Below are 15230 nucleotides of genomic sequence, written 5' to 3'. Positions count from 1 at the left end.
ATTGTTGACCGAGTAAATTTTTATTAATATGTTTTAATATGACATGTTGGTGGCAAACAAGAATACAAGGCTGTTAATGCCGATGGTAAGTGGGGGTTTAGACTAGACCTCTGCTTCTCCAAGGGACTCACATTGCTGACCGGTTACAAATCTATTACACTCATACTAGGGTTCCGTACCTGAAGGGTAACTAAAAAACGGGAACCTATTAGCGATTCCGACTCGCACTTGGCCGGTTTTTCTTAGTAGGTATATGACATTTATTTCAGTTTTACTTCATTGTCCGTCTGTCTGTCTGTCTGTCTGTCTGTCACCAGGCTGTATCTCATGAACCGTGATAGGCCTAGGCAGTTGAAATTTTCACAGATGATGTATTTCTGTTACCGCTATAACAACAAATACTAAAAGTATGGAACCCTTCGTGCGCGAGCACTTGCCCGGTTTGACATTTCAGGCTCCGTCACACAGGCGCGTTTCGCGTGCGGCGCGTGAGCGGGGCGCGCCGCTTTTTCATATAAAACGCTCAGGCCCGGCTCTGAAATCGCGCCGGTGTGACGGAACCTTTATTTCAGTTTACTCCACTGTCCCTCTGTCACCAGGCTGTATCTCATGAACCGTGATGGCTAGACAGTTGAAATTTTCACACATGATGTATTTCTGTTGCCGCTATAACAACAAATATTAAAAAGTGTTCCGTTCTTGATGGGTGAGTCCGACTCGCACTTATTCAGTTTTTTTTTTGTAAACGAATTTAATATTAACGGATAGGCATTAATATTAAAGAATGAAATAGTAGTGATAATTTCCATACTTATACTTTAGTGCCATGAAGGGTAGGTACAAAAGGGTTCCCTCTTTTGAGATTGGAAAGTGGGCTAGGTTATAAATGCGGCCTTCACAGAACCGATCTGCGACCAGAAAAGTGGGTCAGGTTAGAACTGTGATCCTTACAGAACCGAATGCTACCAGAAAAGCGGATTAGGTTTTTTTAATTACATATTTGTTTTTAGATATAATTATCGGAATAGTAAATTTTTCGAGTTATGATTGTATGTTACGGATTTAAAGTTTTCTGAGATGAGATAGGTTTGTAACCGCCTTGATGAAGGTATGAAGTCTAAAAGTAAATAATTACTTAATTCAAAATGAGTATTACCTATTACTATTATTTATTTTACCCGAGCGAAGCCGGGTTTTCATCTAGTATAAATATAATGTGTTACATAAATTATATGTGACGTCCCACGGGTAAAGGTACCTTATGGGGGTTGGCGCTTACGCTATTATTAACGCCGCTCCAATATTATTGCGGCGCCATGCGACGTAAGCGCCGGCCGCCATAAGGTACCTTTTTCCATGGAACGTCACACATAACAAAAAGCAACGCAAATAGGGCATATTACTGCAGTGTTCTGCCGCCAGAGTGTAGCACTAAGCTAGCTAGTAAATTTTCTCTTTTCTCTTTATCGCTCAAATATGCAATAGTGATAGAGAGGTTAGATAACGAAATTTAAATTTTCTTGTTCCGCGGCGGACCCCCAGATTGTGATGGATTGTGGTAGTCGCGCCCCCTACGCAGAGTTTCGCATAATATTTCCTATTAGAAATTCTACTCGTACCGAATTAATATTTAGAAAGTCTTCTTTAGAATTACCCTAAATTAGATCTAATATCATATCACTGGTATCACTGTCAGATTGACAATGTTTTTTAGTTATTTGCAAAGTTAATGCACTATTTGATAATATTTAGATGTAATAGTACTTACATATGATAAAAAACGTGTTCTTTTTGTAGACTAGACGTTTCCGATCTCATTTTGCACGAGAAAACGCTGCAATTCGGCATTTTCGGCTCCTATCATTCCGCTTAGACTGACGTTTGCTGAATGGCGTATGACGTGTGGCAACTAGTTTTATATAACCTCCTTGACCGGCGGCCGCGATCTTTTTGCAGAGGGGAACGCCTGTTAATGGCCGCTCCATATATATTTACTCCGAGCCTCGCACAATTTGGCTAACGGTCCAAAAATTACCCTGTATAGAGAGAAAGATGTCAACAAAACTATATTGCTAAGTATCATCAAGAACTGTTACTGTTGTGTTTTATCAAGAAATTATTGTAGCTAGGGTTAGACCAAGACAAGTCTGCAACGATTTTGATAGCAAACGCAGATGCTGCACTCAGTGCATTGTGTGCGTAGTATAAATAGAGTTATTTTGAATTACCTAATAAAATCACTTGAAAAATCAACTAAATGGATTATTAAATTTATCCTTAAGTACATATATCATAGTTTTTGTACTAGTACCGGTTAAACTGTTTCAATATTTTTGGTCACTTTTAAGGGAGTTTACTAAAACACTAATCGACTTATAGTTATTTATTAAATTACTCTATATATTTATACTACACTATTTATAGTGTTTTTATTAGTATTTAACTCTAACAAAATTTTGGTGGTAACTACTGGGAATAAAAATTCCCAGTAGTTACCACTAAACCGAGTTGGTGGTAACTACTGGGAATTTTTATTCCCAGTAGTTACCAGTGGTAAAAGGTGGGAAAAAAAAATTCCAGTAGTTACCACTGGTAACAACTTGGTGGTAACTAGTGGGAATAACCCGCCAGGACTTTGACTAAAATACAAGTGAGGTAACTGTTATGTTCTAAATATTTGAAAATATGTCTCACGACAGTTTAATTTCGATTAGTGCAAGTGTTATTTATACGTCATAATTTCATAGAAGTTTGACGTTTAAAATAACACTTGCACTGCGTGTGCTATCAAAATCAATGCAGACTTATCGTAGTTCAACTCTATTATTCACAATCTTATCTCAATTTTATAATAAGAAAAATAGTCATTGCATTTAACGTTTATTTAATGTTTTTTTTACTTATGCTAGTGACAAAACAATAAAATGTTTTTCTAATAACATGGATTTTAGTGTCTGGATATTTCTATGTATCAATACACACAGTACAGGTACATTTACACACAATTTCTCTAAACAATATACATTACTCATGGTTAACTATACACTATTTTTTACATCCTTCTTAATCACAAACCGACGAAAATTACATTAATTAAGTACAGATATAGTACATAATTGTTATCCTTCGTATTTTTTCGGAAATGTTCGTATTTGTCATGCTACTTCGGTCAACGTCAGTACTTATTGTACCGCGACTGACTGATATAGCAAGACACGTTCGTACGTTTCCGTGAAAATACGATGGAAAACAATTATGTGCTACATCTGTACGGGTGTTTTTCGAGTGGTGTGTGGCGGCCTGGCGGCGCATGCGCGTGCAGCGTTACGTCGAGCGTCCAAGGGAATTTAGAAGTGTCAAGTGGACACTGAGGCACATTTATTGTTTAAGGCCGTTCCCGTACCCAAATGAAATCTACAATCGAGCCTCCCCTCACGCCACCCATCCCGCCCCTAGATACAATGACGATACAACAGCGCCACGCAAGAATGATGTTGTCATATGCCGCGTAAACCGCCTAGCATGACTTGTATTGCCGCGCGTGACTCCATGCCAAGCTTGACAATGATAATGTCAGTAAGTACATTTTTAAATTTGCCGCTCTTTTCTACTGACGGAAATAGCTTGACAGACTTTATAATGCCATTCGGCGGTTGGAGCGGCGGCGGTGGTTGTCTATTGTTTGTCCGAAAATTATATAAAATAATACTCATATGCCCGAATTTCATTTGCCCGAATTGTTTGTTTACCATAAAAATGATGTGACATACTCTTTGTTTACCCGATATTGTTGAATTATAGAAGAGAATTTTTTAAACCCAAATGATAAGAAAATAAAGTAGTAATTAATGTAGTGTAAAAGTGCAAGTATAAACAGAAGCTATATATAGACCAGAAACCCAGAACGTAAGCGTGTAAATCTACTTTCAATGGTTATTTGCACCTCCATAAAAGAAATTTGTCAGAACGCAACCTCTATTAATGAAAACCTCTATAATTGACACAACGATTTTTTGAACCTCGTTAATTGACACGACCTGCTTAAATGAAAAACCTGGTTAATTGACAAAAAATGGCCGGTCCCTTGAGATTGCAATTATCCAGGTTCCACTGTATTGCATATGTAATTATGGGAAACAATATACTTAATGGCTGTTGACTATTATGGCAAATGAAATTCTGGCAAGTGGGTGTATACTGGCGGCGGTTGTGTTCCGTAAGACCGCATTTCTGTCGGTCGCCTAATAGCTCCCCCGCCTCACCGCGTCCCTCCACAGCTCGCAGCGCGCGGCGACAGCCCGGGCGCGCCGCCGCTTCAAGTCCCGCGCGCGCGTCACCCGCTCCCCGCGCGCGGCCGCCAGCGTCGCCAGCCGCGCGTACTGCGCGCGCCGGCCCGCGTCCGACGCGGCTAACTCTTCGCGAGTTAATGAGGTCTCCCAGGTGTTAAGGGCACTGTTTATCGCTATACGCTGGAAAATAAAATAAGATTAAGGCCCAGTTGCACCAACCACATTTAAGAGACTGATTTACGTCAAACAACAGTAAAGTATGAAATTTCGCATATAAAAAATAGCGAACGCTTTAACGGTGACAAAGTTTGGTGCAACCTACCCTATAAACTCCAAAATAGGAACTGCTAGTCGAAGAAGGAGGGTCAGCAACCTCGTGGCTTAAATTGAAGACTTAAATTCACACCAATAAGCATCGAAGCCTATAGAACTTACGTTAGGTACAAACAGCAACACTCCTAAACTGTACATCGGTGGACCTTCTTTCAAAAGGCATAAGGTCCACCGATGTACAGTTCACAGTGTGGGCGATGGTATAAATGGTTTTTTTTTATACGCTGCCTTGCGCCTTGAAAGGGTCTGTCTTGTGGCCTACATTACTGTGGCTCTTACATCGGAAAAATTTGCTGAACGCTCACAGTTTGCGTCAATAAAATAAGAAGGGGACTTATGAGATTCCTCCTATATAGGGAATGCAATCTAGAGATCTCGCACAAATTTTCGAGATTCAATCTCGTTGACAGGAAATCTCGATTTTAGCAATCTCGGTCGAGATCTTGATTAATAGTTTCGAGATCTCGAACGAGATTGAAAGATTGATCCGTGTGAATAACTTTGTTTTGAGTAATCTTTTTGACATTATGTTCATGTTGTTCAGGCAGTGCTATTATATGCGGCCGGCTTTAGCTGACGATAAAAGCACAGAGCGCTCTGTGCGGAAAAATCGGACGAACTTATGATTTATGCTCGCTTACCCTACATTTTTTTGTAAGTTGCTCACTGCTTTTCAAAAATATCAACTGAGCATGTAGTTGCCTCTGCTTACAATTTTGTATAATTAAAAATAATTAATACCACTTTTTCATAATTACATGCAAATTAGAGCAACATACATATTTTTTTTTTTATAAAAGTAGTTTTTTATTTTATATGTTGATTAATTTGTTGATCTTCTTCAAATCTTCGTCAAATCTCGATCTCGTCGAGATTAATCTCGATCTCGAAAGTGTGACGGTCAAGATCTCGAAACACCATATCTCGATTCAGATTTTTCGTGCGTGATCTCGAATCGCCAATATTGGTGCGGGATTGCATTCACTACTCCTATACCTATAAAAAGTTCACGCAAGCTTTCTATACTTCCTCAGAGAAACAAAACAATTGTGTTTTGGCGTGACCGTCTCTCTGCTGCAATGAATTCTGCGAGCTTCGTCTACTAGTACCTACTAGTAGACGAAGCTCCAGGGTACCTACCCTGTTGACTAGTTCCGATGCCTGTTCAAGGAAAATGTACAATCCAATACCAATTTCTCTTACCCTAGACGAGTCTCGAAGAATCTCGTTCCTTCTCTTATCCGCATCATCAGCTCTCCTCTTAGTCTCCTCCACTTCGACCAGTCTTCTCCACTCATCGGCTGACTCTTGGCGTGAGCGTCTCTCTGCTGCGAGAAATGCACGCATTTCGTCTTCTATAACCCTGTTGACTAGATCTGATGCCTGTAGAAAGAAAGAATAAAATTAGTACAATACACGTGTTCAGAATTATAATACGAGTATCACTATTATTACAGATATTTCTTAGGCATTAACTCTTTTAGATGCCTCAATCTCACTGTCCAAGGCCGTAGATCACGCGGCCGCGGTATTAGGCCTAAGAAGCGCTGGCTGGACGTCGGGACAGCGGACATGGAAGAGAACAATCTCACACCTGAGGATGCCGAAGACCGGGCAAAGTGGAGAAGACTGAGCAGGAAAGCGGACCCTGGCGCAAGGCCGGGAAAACGCTAGGTTGAAGAAGAAGAAGAACTCTTTGACTGCCAAAGATATCAACTGTCGCACACGGCTACACTGGCTACAAGATCAACCTTCATGTATTCTGACAAGGTTTATGGTGGAGTGCCGCGCACGATAGGCTTGCGTTCAAAGGGTTAAATAAACTCTTTAAATCGAGAGTGAATAGACATCTTTTAGGTAAGCATGTTCCATCCTAGACTGCATCGGCACTTACCATCAGGTGAGATTGTGGTCAAATGTTTACCTTTTTCCAATAAAAAAAAAAAAAAAATGTTAACAGCTACTCATGTCAGTAATAAAAATAAATACTTCAAATTATTTGGTTTATACTTACTACTTTTATTGCTACATTGTCGTTGAGTTATCTACTGACGACATTATTCGGTATGAGGACGTCAGTGCCACAACTTTACATGACCAAATCACACCAAAGTATCGATATTCACTCTTTTCTCTTTCCTATAAGTGACTAGTCTTTAGTTTTCTACTACTTTTTGCTGACCACGGTTTTCTCTAGAAATGCTGTTTCATGCAGAAGTAATCATCCATTAGCATCAATATTATGCCTTTTCTACACTATCGGCGATGATAGTTGATAGTATCATCGTCTATCATCGGCAAGTTCATCGTGCAAGCATCCACACTATCGCCTGGAGTAGTAACCACCCGGCGATCCCCTTGGATGTGTGCCCAAAAACGCAGGCGATGATAGACGATGACTGGCGGGGAGTGCCGAGTATGCCCTCTACACTTCGTCCACGCCAGTCATCGTCTATCACCGCCGATAGTGTAGAGGAGCCATTAGACAGACGTCAGAACCGATCGATCGGTGGGTACCTAAGGAAGTTCTATCTTCAATAAGGGGTATTCATAAATTACGTCATGTCAAATTAGGGGGGGAATGTCTGGACATCGGATGATGGTAGCATGACGTAGGAGGAAATGGGGTCATTCGAAGCATGATTTTTGGATGATTTTAGGGGGGGGGGGGGGGGGGGGGGGTCAAAAAATCGTCAAAAAATGATGACGTAATTTATGGACAGCCCCTAACTGAAATATTTTGCCGCTTTATTACTGACATGTGTGTGTAGGTATTTAGACTATGCACATTTAATGACGACGCTTTTTAAATATAAACGCAAGCAGTTCTTTCGATTTCAATATTCAGTCTTATCGTCATAATGTCGAGCTTACTATTAATCCTACTATCGTGGCAAGCCATATTGTCATATGGCCATGCCCAGCATAATCTCTGGGCCCGGAAAGTCAGGAGCGATGATCCCGGTGAGCCCCTGTTTTTGACACCATTAATCGAGAAAGGCGACATCAAGAAAGCCAGGCATCTGGCTAGAGTAAACCTCAACGACAGTTTACCAATCGAGAGCTACACGGGATTCTTCACCGTCAATAAGGCTTACGACTCCAACCAGTTCTTCTGGTACTTCCCTAGCATGTTTCCAGACAAGGATCAGGCGCCTGTACTCGTATGGCTTCAGGGCGGCCCGGGGGCATCTTCGCTGTTCGGCTTATTCTGCGAAAACGGCCCCATGGTCGAACAAAATGGTAAATTTGTGCCTAGACATTACCATTGGGCTCTGAACCACCACGTGATCTACATCGACAACCCCGTGGGCGCGGGATTCAGCTTCACAAACGCCACTAACGGATACTGCACAGACGAGACGCAAGTCGGCGAACAACTCTATTCCACCATCACTCAGTTCTTCCAACTCTTCCCGGAGCTGCAGAAAAACGATTTCTTCATCACTGGCGAATCTTACGCAGGAAAGTACGTCCCGGCTTTTGCTCACACGATCCACAAAAAGAACTCCAATGCGAAGAGTAAAATAAACCTTAAAGGGCTCATTATTGGCGGTGCTTATATAAATCCTGACAGTCAGAATCATTTCAGATTAGAATCAGAAGACAGACGAAACTCTATGAAATTAGAGAAATGTGATCCGCTACAAGAAGATCATGATAAATATGTTGCTGTGTTAAATAAAATCGAAGTTCGGAAGGCTATCCATGTTGGAACATTATCATATCACGAGTTTAATAATACAGTGTTTCAATATTTGAGTAAAGATATACCACGGTCTATGGCGCCCTGGTTGTCGGAATTACTAGACCACTATCCGGTGACCCTTTACGGCGGAGAAGACGATCATATAGTGTCATACGCTGGAATTTTTTAAGAAATCACTTTAATTTTACGGGTGAAGACGAATACAAGTCAGCAAAGCGGTACTCATGGAAGGTAGATGGTGAGTTGGCAGGATGTGTGAGGAGCGCGCGTCTTCTGAAGGATGTTTACGTGCTGAAAGCTACACACTACGTGCCTGCAGACCAGCCCAAACGTGCCTGGGACTTGATCACTAGACTCACTCGTGGGAAGGGTTTCGATAAGAAAGAAATCTGCCCAGTGTAGCTACCGTTAGCTTTTAAGATATCTGTCTGACGTTGTAGTAACTTATCACATAAATAAATGAATCTAGTTAGATCTAAGTTCACATTTCTTTCCTCTCTCCAACCATGTGGCTTCCTTAAACCTTACTCCGAACGATTACTTTATACTAGGAACTTGTAGTTTCGTTTTCGTGGATACTGCTCCTGGCTCTTCAACATCAAAGATCTTCTCATTTATTAACATTGGATTCAATCACGATAAACTTTCTTTTTCACGTTCTTTCCAAAAAGCTTCTATTGGTAACGAGCAAACGATGGAGATTCACGCGAAGTCGCAAACCAGACTTATACATCAAAGTTTTCGGAGTCTCGCTAAGACTTGATAGGCTGCTGGAATTTCAACGTCTATACACGTTCATCTAAGCAAGTGTCGTCAACCTTTCTTCTACCTTAAAAGATTACAATACAATAGGTATTATACTCTTTATTGCACACCTCATATACTCGTAGTTTACAATAAATGTACAGTAACATAAACAAAGACAATAGAGGTAACAACAGGCGGTCTTATACCGCTTAAGAGCGATCTCTTCTTAACCCTTTTCCAGGCCGCACCAATCTACAAGGTTTTCCCGAAAAATCTAAATATATTCCAATTAATCCAGCTTTGATGATTCATTTGAAGACAAGTCAAATTTCCCGAAAGTGTAATCTAATTTGAATCTTAAATCGGAATGCTAAAATTGAAATTCTAGAGAAGTGTGGTCGATAAATCGTACTATGCCTGGAAAACGGTTAAAAGATTACCTTTTTATCTTCCTTCCAAGCCAACAGCTCCTCAGCCTTCCTCTCCTTCCATCTGATGGCGTTCATCAGCTGGTCTTTATGCATATGCTGCTCGAGATTCTTCAACATCCGGCGATGTTCGTGCCATACGCGCTCATCTTCCCGCTTGCGGTTGATGAAACGCTTGTATTGCAGGGAGGTTTGGGCTTCCATCTGAAACATGAAGAAAAAAACTAAACTATTTTGTCTCAGCTATCCAAAGATAATCTTGGCCTCCGAAACGAGAGCGTGCCACTTGTCCCGATCCTGCGCAACTTCCTGCCAGTTACTGACGCGAAGCTGAAGCAGATCCGCTGTCACACTGTCTTCCCAGCGATACCTGGGCCGACCCACCGGACGGCTACCAGTCGGTCGTCCCAAGAACGCCCTCTTGACAGCCCGATCCTCCCATTCTGAGTAGGTGATCGAACCAGGGAAGTCTGTGGGCTTTTGTTTCGTCGACGATATTGGGTTAGGCCACTAACTCCTCGAAACATGAAAGACCAGGTTTATTTTAAAATTCCCTGGATATTTGTGAGCGGTGAAGCAAATAACTCTAAATTCACTGTAACCATTCTCGCCATTGGTCCCCACAGAAAACCAGCGCCACGGATTGCCGCGGCATTGGCGGCATTGCATTACTTTATGCTGAGTGGGGATAATATTTTAGCGTCCAATTGTTTTTTTATGCCTTTCTTTTTTATGTACTATGTTGTGGCCTTAAATAAACGTATTTTCTTTCTTTCTTTTCTTCCTAATTTTGATGTAACACAAAGAAATGTTTAGATTTTGGCAAATGCCCGAATAGAGGCGAAAAAGCGATAAATAGGTAGACTAATTTCAAGTACTTACCTACAATTTAAATTTTAAATACGGGTAAGGTAAGGTTAAGTGTAAGTTCAGTTTTGCTTTTAAGTCCTTAAGAGCCTAGACAGGAGTCTAGGCTCTTATTAGAATCATCATCTTCCTCGCGTTATCCCGGCATTTTGCCACGGCTCATGGGAGCCAGGAGTCCGCTTGGCAACTAATTATTTATTAGAATCTAGGAATATTATTGAAAGGCATAAAGAAATATGACATAGTATTCTCAACCACCACTCACCGTCTCCCGTCCCTCTTTCTCCTGCAGCCACATCCTATGGAACTGGTCGGCCAGTCTCTCTCTATCATCTTCATCTTTCCTCTTCTTAGCGAGGGCAGCCAGGAGACGCCATTCCCGTTCAGGGACGGAGCCCAAGTCCGTGCTGGTGTCGAGGCCGAGGATTTCGGATATCTTATTAGTGCGACCTGAAATGAAGATTTTATACATAATTATAATTAATAGATAGTTTACCCCCAAATATACACGGTGGCTAGAAAATAACAGCATTCCTGTTGCCAAGGAGGTTTTGGGATTATACTGAGCAACTTTTACTACGGGAACAACCTCGAAATAGAGAAAAAAAAAATTTACCCTCCCATATGACCAGCCAAAATGTATGTAAGTAACTACCAAAATATTTTTCATGATTTCTGGGTTGGTCCCATAGTAAAAGTTGCTCAGTATAATCCCAAAACCTCACTGGCAATGGGAATGCAGTTATTTTTTATCCGCCCTGTTTAATTTTACAAGCTTCAATTAGTTAATTTATCCTTTATCCCTTTCATACAAATACATAAGTTAAAATGATAGATTAAGTCACACGATAAGTGTCCGTCTAAATCATAGTGAAGGATTTTTATTATGGGACCTGTAATGTTCTTTAATAAAACAATCTTTGTTGTCTTCAATGGTGGTATCATTTATTATAATATAAGCACTTTATATTTAATTAACATTTCAGTTATAAAGAATAGATCCTATCCTCGTAGCTGTCAATAGTGGAAGAGAGCGGGGCTAGATGCGGTGTTGTCAGACTAGTCTGTTAAGGTTCCTTTACACTCTACTACAGGACCAACCATTTTTCACAACCAAAGGCTGTTATATAATAATTGTCCAAAATGCATGAAACCGCCAAAAATGTCCCGTCCGTCCGTTTGTTGTTTTGGCTGTTTATGTTAAGCCACTATAACATGACTAGATAGTATGTAGTAGGATAGTAGTTAAGTACCCTCGTCGCCGTAGTATGTAATTATACCTATAGAGTTACACTATAGAGTTAATGTTATGTTATGTTAATGTTAGGTTAAATGCACGGTTTTAAATGAATTCCATGAATATTATTGAATATTGAGACACAAACGTTATTTCAAGCACTTTGCTAATTGAATGTCATCAGGCGCTGCCGCTGCTGCATTCATGCCGGCAAAAACAAAATAAAAAAATAGGTACATACGAGAGCTAATTTACTAAAATATCTAACTTAATAATAAATATCGAGTTATATGTTATATAATTTGACTTCTTCTTCTCCGTCGAATTACTCTTGACAGAGCAGTCGTGGTCACGTTGAACGACGAACGATTCTACGCCAGTTCTCCCTGGCAGATGCTTCTCTGGCACATGTGTTAAGTGGGGTGTTGGTAAGGGCTTTTATCTGATCCGTCCAACGCATTGGGGAACGTCCTCTTGACCTACAGCCATTGACCCGTCCCTGGACAACAAGTCTCTCCATGGCCTGCTCTCCACGTCGCGTCACATGTCCGAAGTATCTGAGGATACGCGCTCTGACCGTAGCTGAGAGCCTCTCTTTCACCTTAAGTTCTTCAAGTATGGAGACGTTTGTACGGTGTTGTGTCCAAGATACTCGCAGCATTCGTCTCCAACACCACATTTCGAGTGCGTCGATTCTTTGTCTCTCTCGCTCCTTCACTGTCCATGTCTCAGCACCATACAGTAATATAGGGAATACGAGAGACCGCACTAATTTGACACAACCACGATAATTTTTGTGATTTTTTTAGAAAAAAGGCAAAATACAAGTTTTACAAACAACAGGAGATTGTGTATCTCATCTGATTCCGTATTCAAAAGGAGAGCGTGATCCTTATTGGTGTGAAAACTGGTTACCTAATTGTCTTGTGACTTTATTATGAGCGTATTATGACACCCGGTCAGTTGCCAACAGCAGACCAAAAATAATAGAGACTGGATGTTTGCAATCATATGAGCAGACATCGGATTTTAGGGAGCAAAATTTAATGACCGGAAGGGAGTTTCAACATTGGTAAACTCAGTTATCGATGCTTTTATAAGTTTTGTTCGTAAGTATAAATTATAATATGTAAATATATAATGTTGGAAACATTATTTTGGAGGCGATGACAAACACAAATAATATTTCAACTGATCGCTAGGTTTTGAGCACTAAGTTTAAAATTCCTTTGTAAAATGAAGAAGAAGCAAATGGAGCTATTATTTTCTTTCATTTCCATACTTTCAATAAAATTATTGGTACGTATTTTAACAAACAAAACTTCCAACGATCACTAGTATATAGATATTATGGGAAAAGCAACGACAATTCTGTTTATCCATATAGAAACTCCATGCAATACCATATCCTACCATTCCTACCTGTCATTATGTTTTGCCCCCTATGACCCAACGTTTGCATATTGTCAGGTGACCACTAAAACTCACTAATTGCATAAGAAAACAAACAAAAATTAACCGTATTTTGGTACTAGCACAGTTCACTGGCTCTTTACTCGCGACAGTAATTAGTAAGGAAAGCTATTTTGTAGGGAAATTGTGTCTCTATTATTCACATGTCTTTGCCGGTAGTGAGTACAATTAACATGTGCATGTTTTATTTTTATTTTATTTTATTTTATTTTATTGGTTTACCAGTAACTGTTACACTGACGCATACATAAAGTTTATTAAATGCTTAATAACTAAGAGCTTAGTGTACAATAAAATTGAGGTAAACACTGCATGCAAATTAAAATGTATTACCAAGCGAAATTTAATTACTAACTAATTACTTAAATACTATGCTGTGAAGCTGACGTTTAAGCTTGTTTAAAGGAGTGCAAAACATATCAATTTTGTTATGGTTGTTATGCAACTTACATAGTCTTGGGATGGGGGAATTAGATCCAAGGACAGTCCTTCGGAAAGGTAGGGATAAAAGGTTAATAGGGTTTCGAGGATATCTAAAAGGTACTCTAAATTTAAATTTTGACAATAACTCAGGGCAGTTTATGGAACCACTTAAAATTTTTGATAAAAATGTTAAATCTAAAAGATTTCTTCTATTTTCTAATGATTTAATTTTAAAATATTTAAGACGAGCAGCATAACCTTTAATTCTCCTGCTGTTACCTGTAGAGTATGCTAAGTGGTTCAGAAGTCGTTTTTGAATTCGTTCTATCCGTAGACTGTGCACTGCGTAATGAGGGCGCCACACAACCCCGCAATACTCGAGTGTTGCGACATATGTAAATTACCTAACATGGTGACATAAAGTTATTGCTGAGAATTAATGCATTCGGTTTCCGGAGAATTTGCCGTGGTTACGTATGATTAACTATTAAGTATTAACACCCTAGTGTAAATTTCATTCGATAGCGTGACGTACTGTTCGCGTTTGCGTTAAGTGTGATTTTGTATGGGATTTGGAGTTTCCAGAAAGTCCCGCTTGGCGCGCTGTTCAAAATCCCATACACAATGAGACTAAACGACTAAACGCAAACGAGTACGTCACGTCACGCCAACGAACGAAATTTACACTAGATGTTCTGATAGAGTCGGACCAAACTACCTCGGACCAGGCTAACGTTTGTATAATGATAATGACACTCCCTCTGTTCTGCTCATATCGGTACAAAGTTAGCTGACATTGATTCTAAGGAGCCTATTAGTAAAATAGTGGTACGTCACCTGCAATAATATGTTACTCTTCGAAGGCCGCAAAAATATGTGACGGGGTCTTATGGCTCTACAAATAAGATCGTATCAGATATTTTTGCGGCCTTCGTTGATGTGTAATATATTATTGCTGGTGACTGTTTTCGTCAAAATTATCAGTAGGCAAGCCGCGGTAGGTACATAGGAATAGAGTTAGATATATGGACGATTCGCTACTAGAACTTGTAATGTATGTATGTTTGTATGTAAGTAACTTACAAGTGGTTGTTTTCTTCTTCCTCGGCGAGCGTCGCGGGGAGTCTGACGACTCTGTTATTATTTTATAACAGAACACCATTATGCAGACACGTGAGATACCTACCTACCTTTTCATCAATTTATTAAATCAATTTGTAATGTAATATGTAGCTACCGGTAGTAAAATCAGTCCATGGTAATTGCTATAACTGTTCCAAATGTTAGGTACCTACATCGAACGGTCTTTGAGAAAAACGCATTTAACCGATTTGCCGACAGAAGTGATCCCATAAGAGCTCCGCGTACAGTTTTGTGCATTCATTCATTCATTTCATTTATAAAACATAATTTTACATGTGAATTACAATATTTCATATTTACAACTATTTAGGTACCTACATAGGGTTGCCAGATCGAAAGGCGCTATTATCGGAAAAAAATATAATTTTTTCGGGTTTTTGGAACTTAAGTCGGGAAAAAAACATTCAAATTAAAGTACCTAATTGTATTACAAACAACGATATTTTACATTATTGGCACTACGCTCGACGACAGTTCGGAACTTAAAATTATTGTTTTATAACGTGAAGCTGTTTTTCGGGACAGTTTTCACTTTGTCGGGAATCGGGAACACATGCTAAAAATCGGGAGAATCCCGCCAA

General features: G+C 39.9%; 1 protein-coding gene and 1 pseudogene across 1 annotated transcript; one reads left to right on the top strand and one right to left on the bottom strand.

Moving 5' to 3' along the window:
- Positions 1-4152: 4152 nt before the first annotated feature.
- LOC134800306 (uncharacterized) lies at positions 4153-14668 on the bottom strand. The gene is made up of 5 exons (XM_063772807.1): positions 14590-14668; positions 10639-10823; positions 9519-9710; positions 5826-6005; positions 4153-4469 (listed from the first exon to the last, which is right to left on the bottom strand). Exons 1-5 carry the CDS (start codon positions 14666-14668, stop codon positions 4242-4244), a joined length of 864 nt encoding a protein of 287 aa, XP_063628877.1. The 3' UTR covers positions 4153-4241.
- Positions 7455-8752, top strand: LOC134799844 (venom serine carboxypeptidase-like; annotated as a pseudogene).
- Positions 14669-15230: the final 562 nt, after the last annotated feature.

The sequence above is a fragment of the Cydia splendana genome, chromosome 19 (genome assembly GCF_910591565.1).
Source record: "Cydia splendana chromosome 19, ilCydSple1.2, whole genome shotgun sequence".
Lineage (NCBI taxonomy): Eukaryota > Metazoa > Arthropoda > Insecta > Lepidoptera > Tortricidae > Cydia > Cydia splendana.
This window is presented reverse-complemented; position numbering and strand designations above follow the sequence as displayed.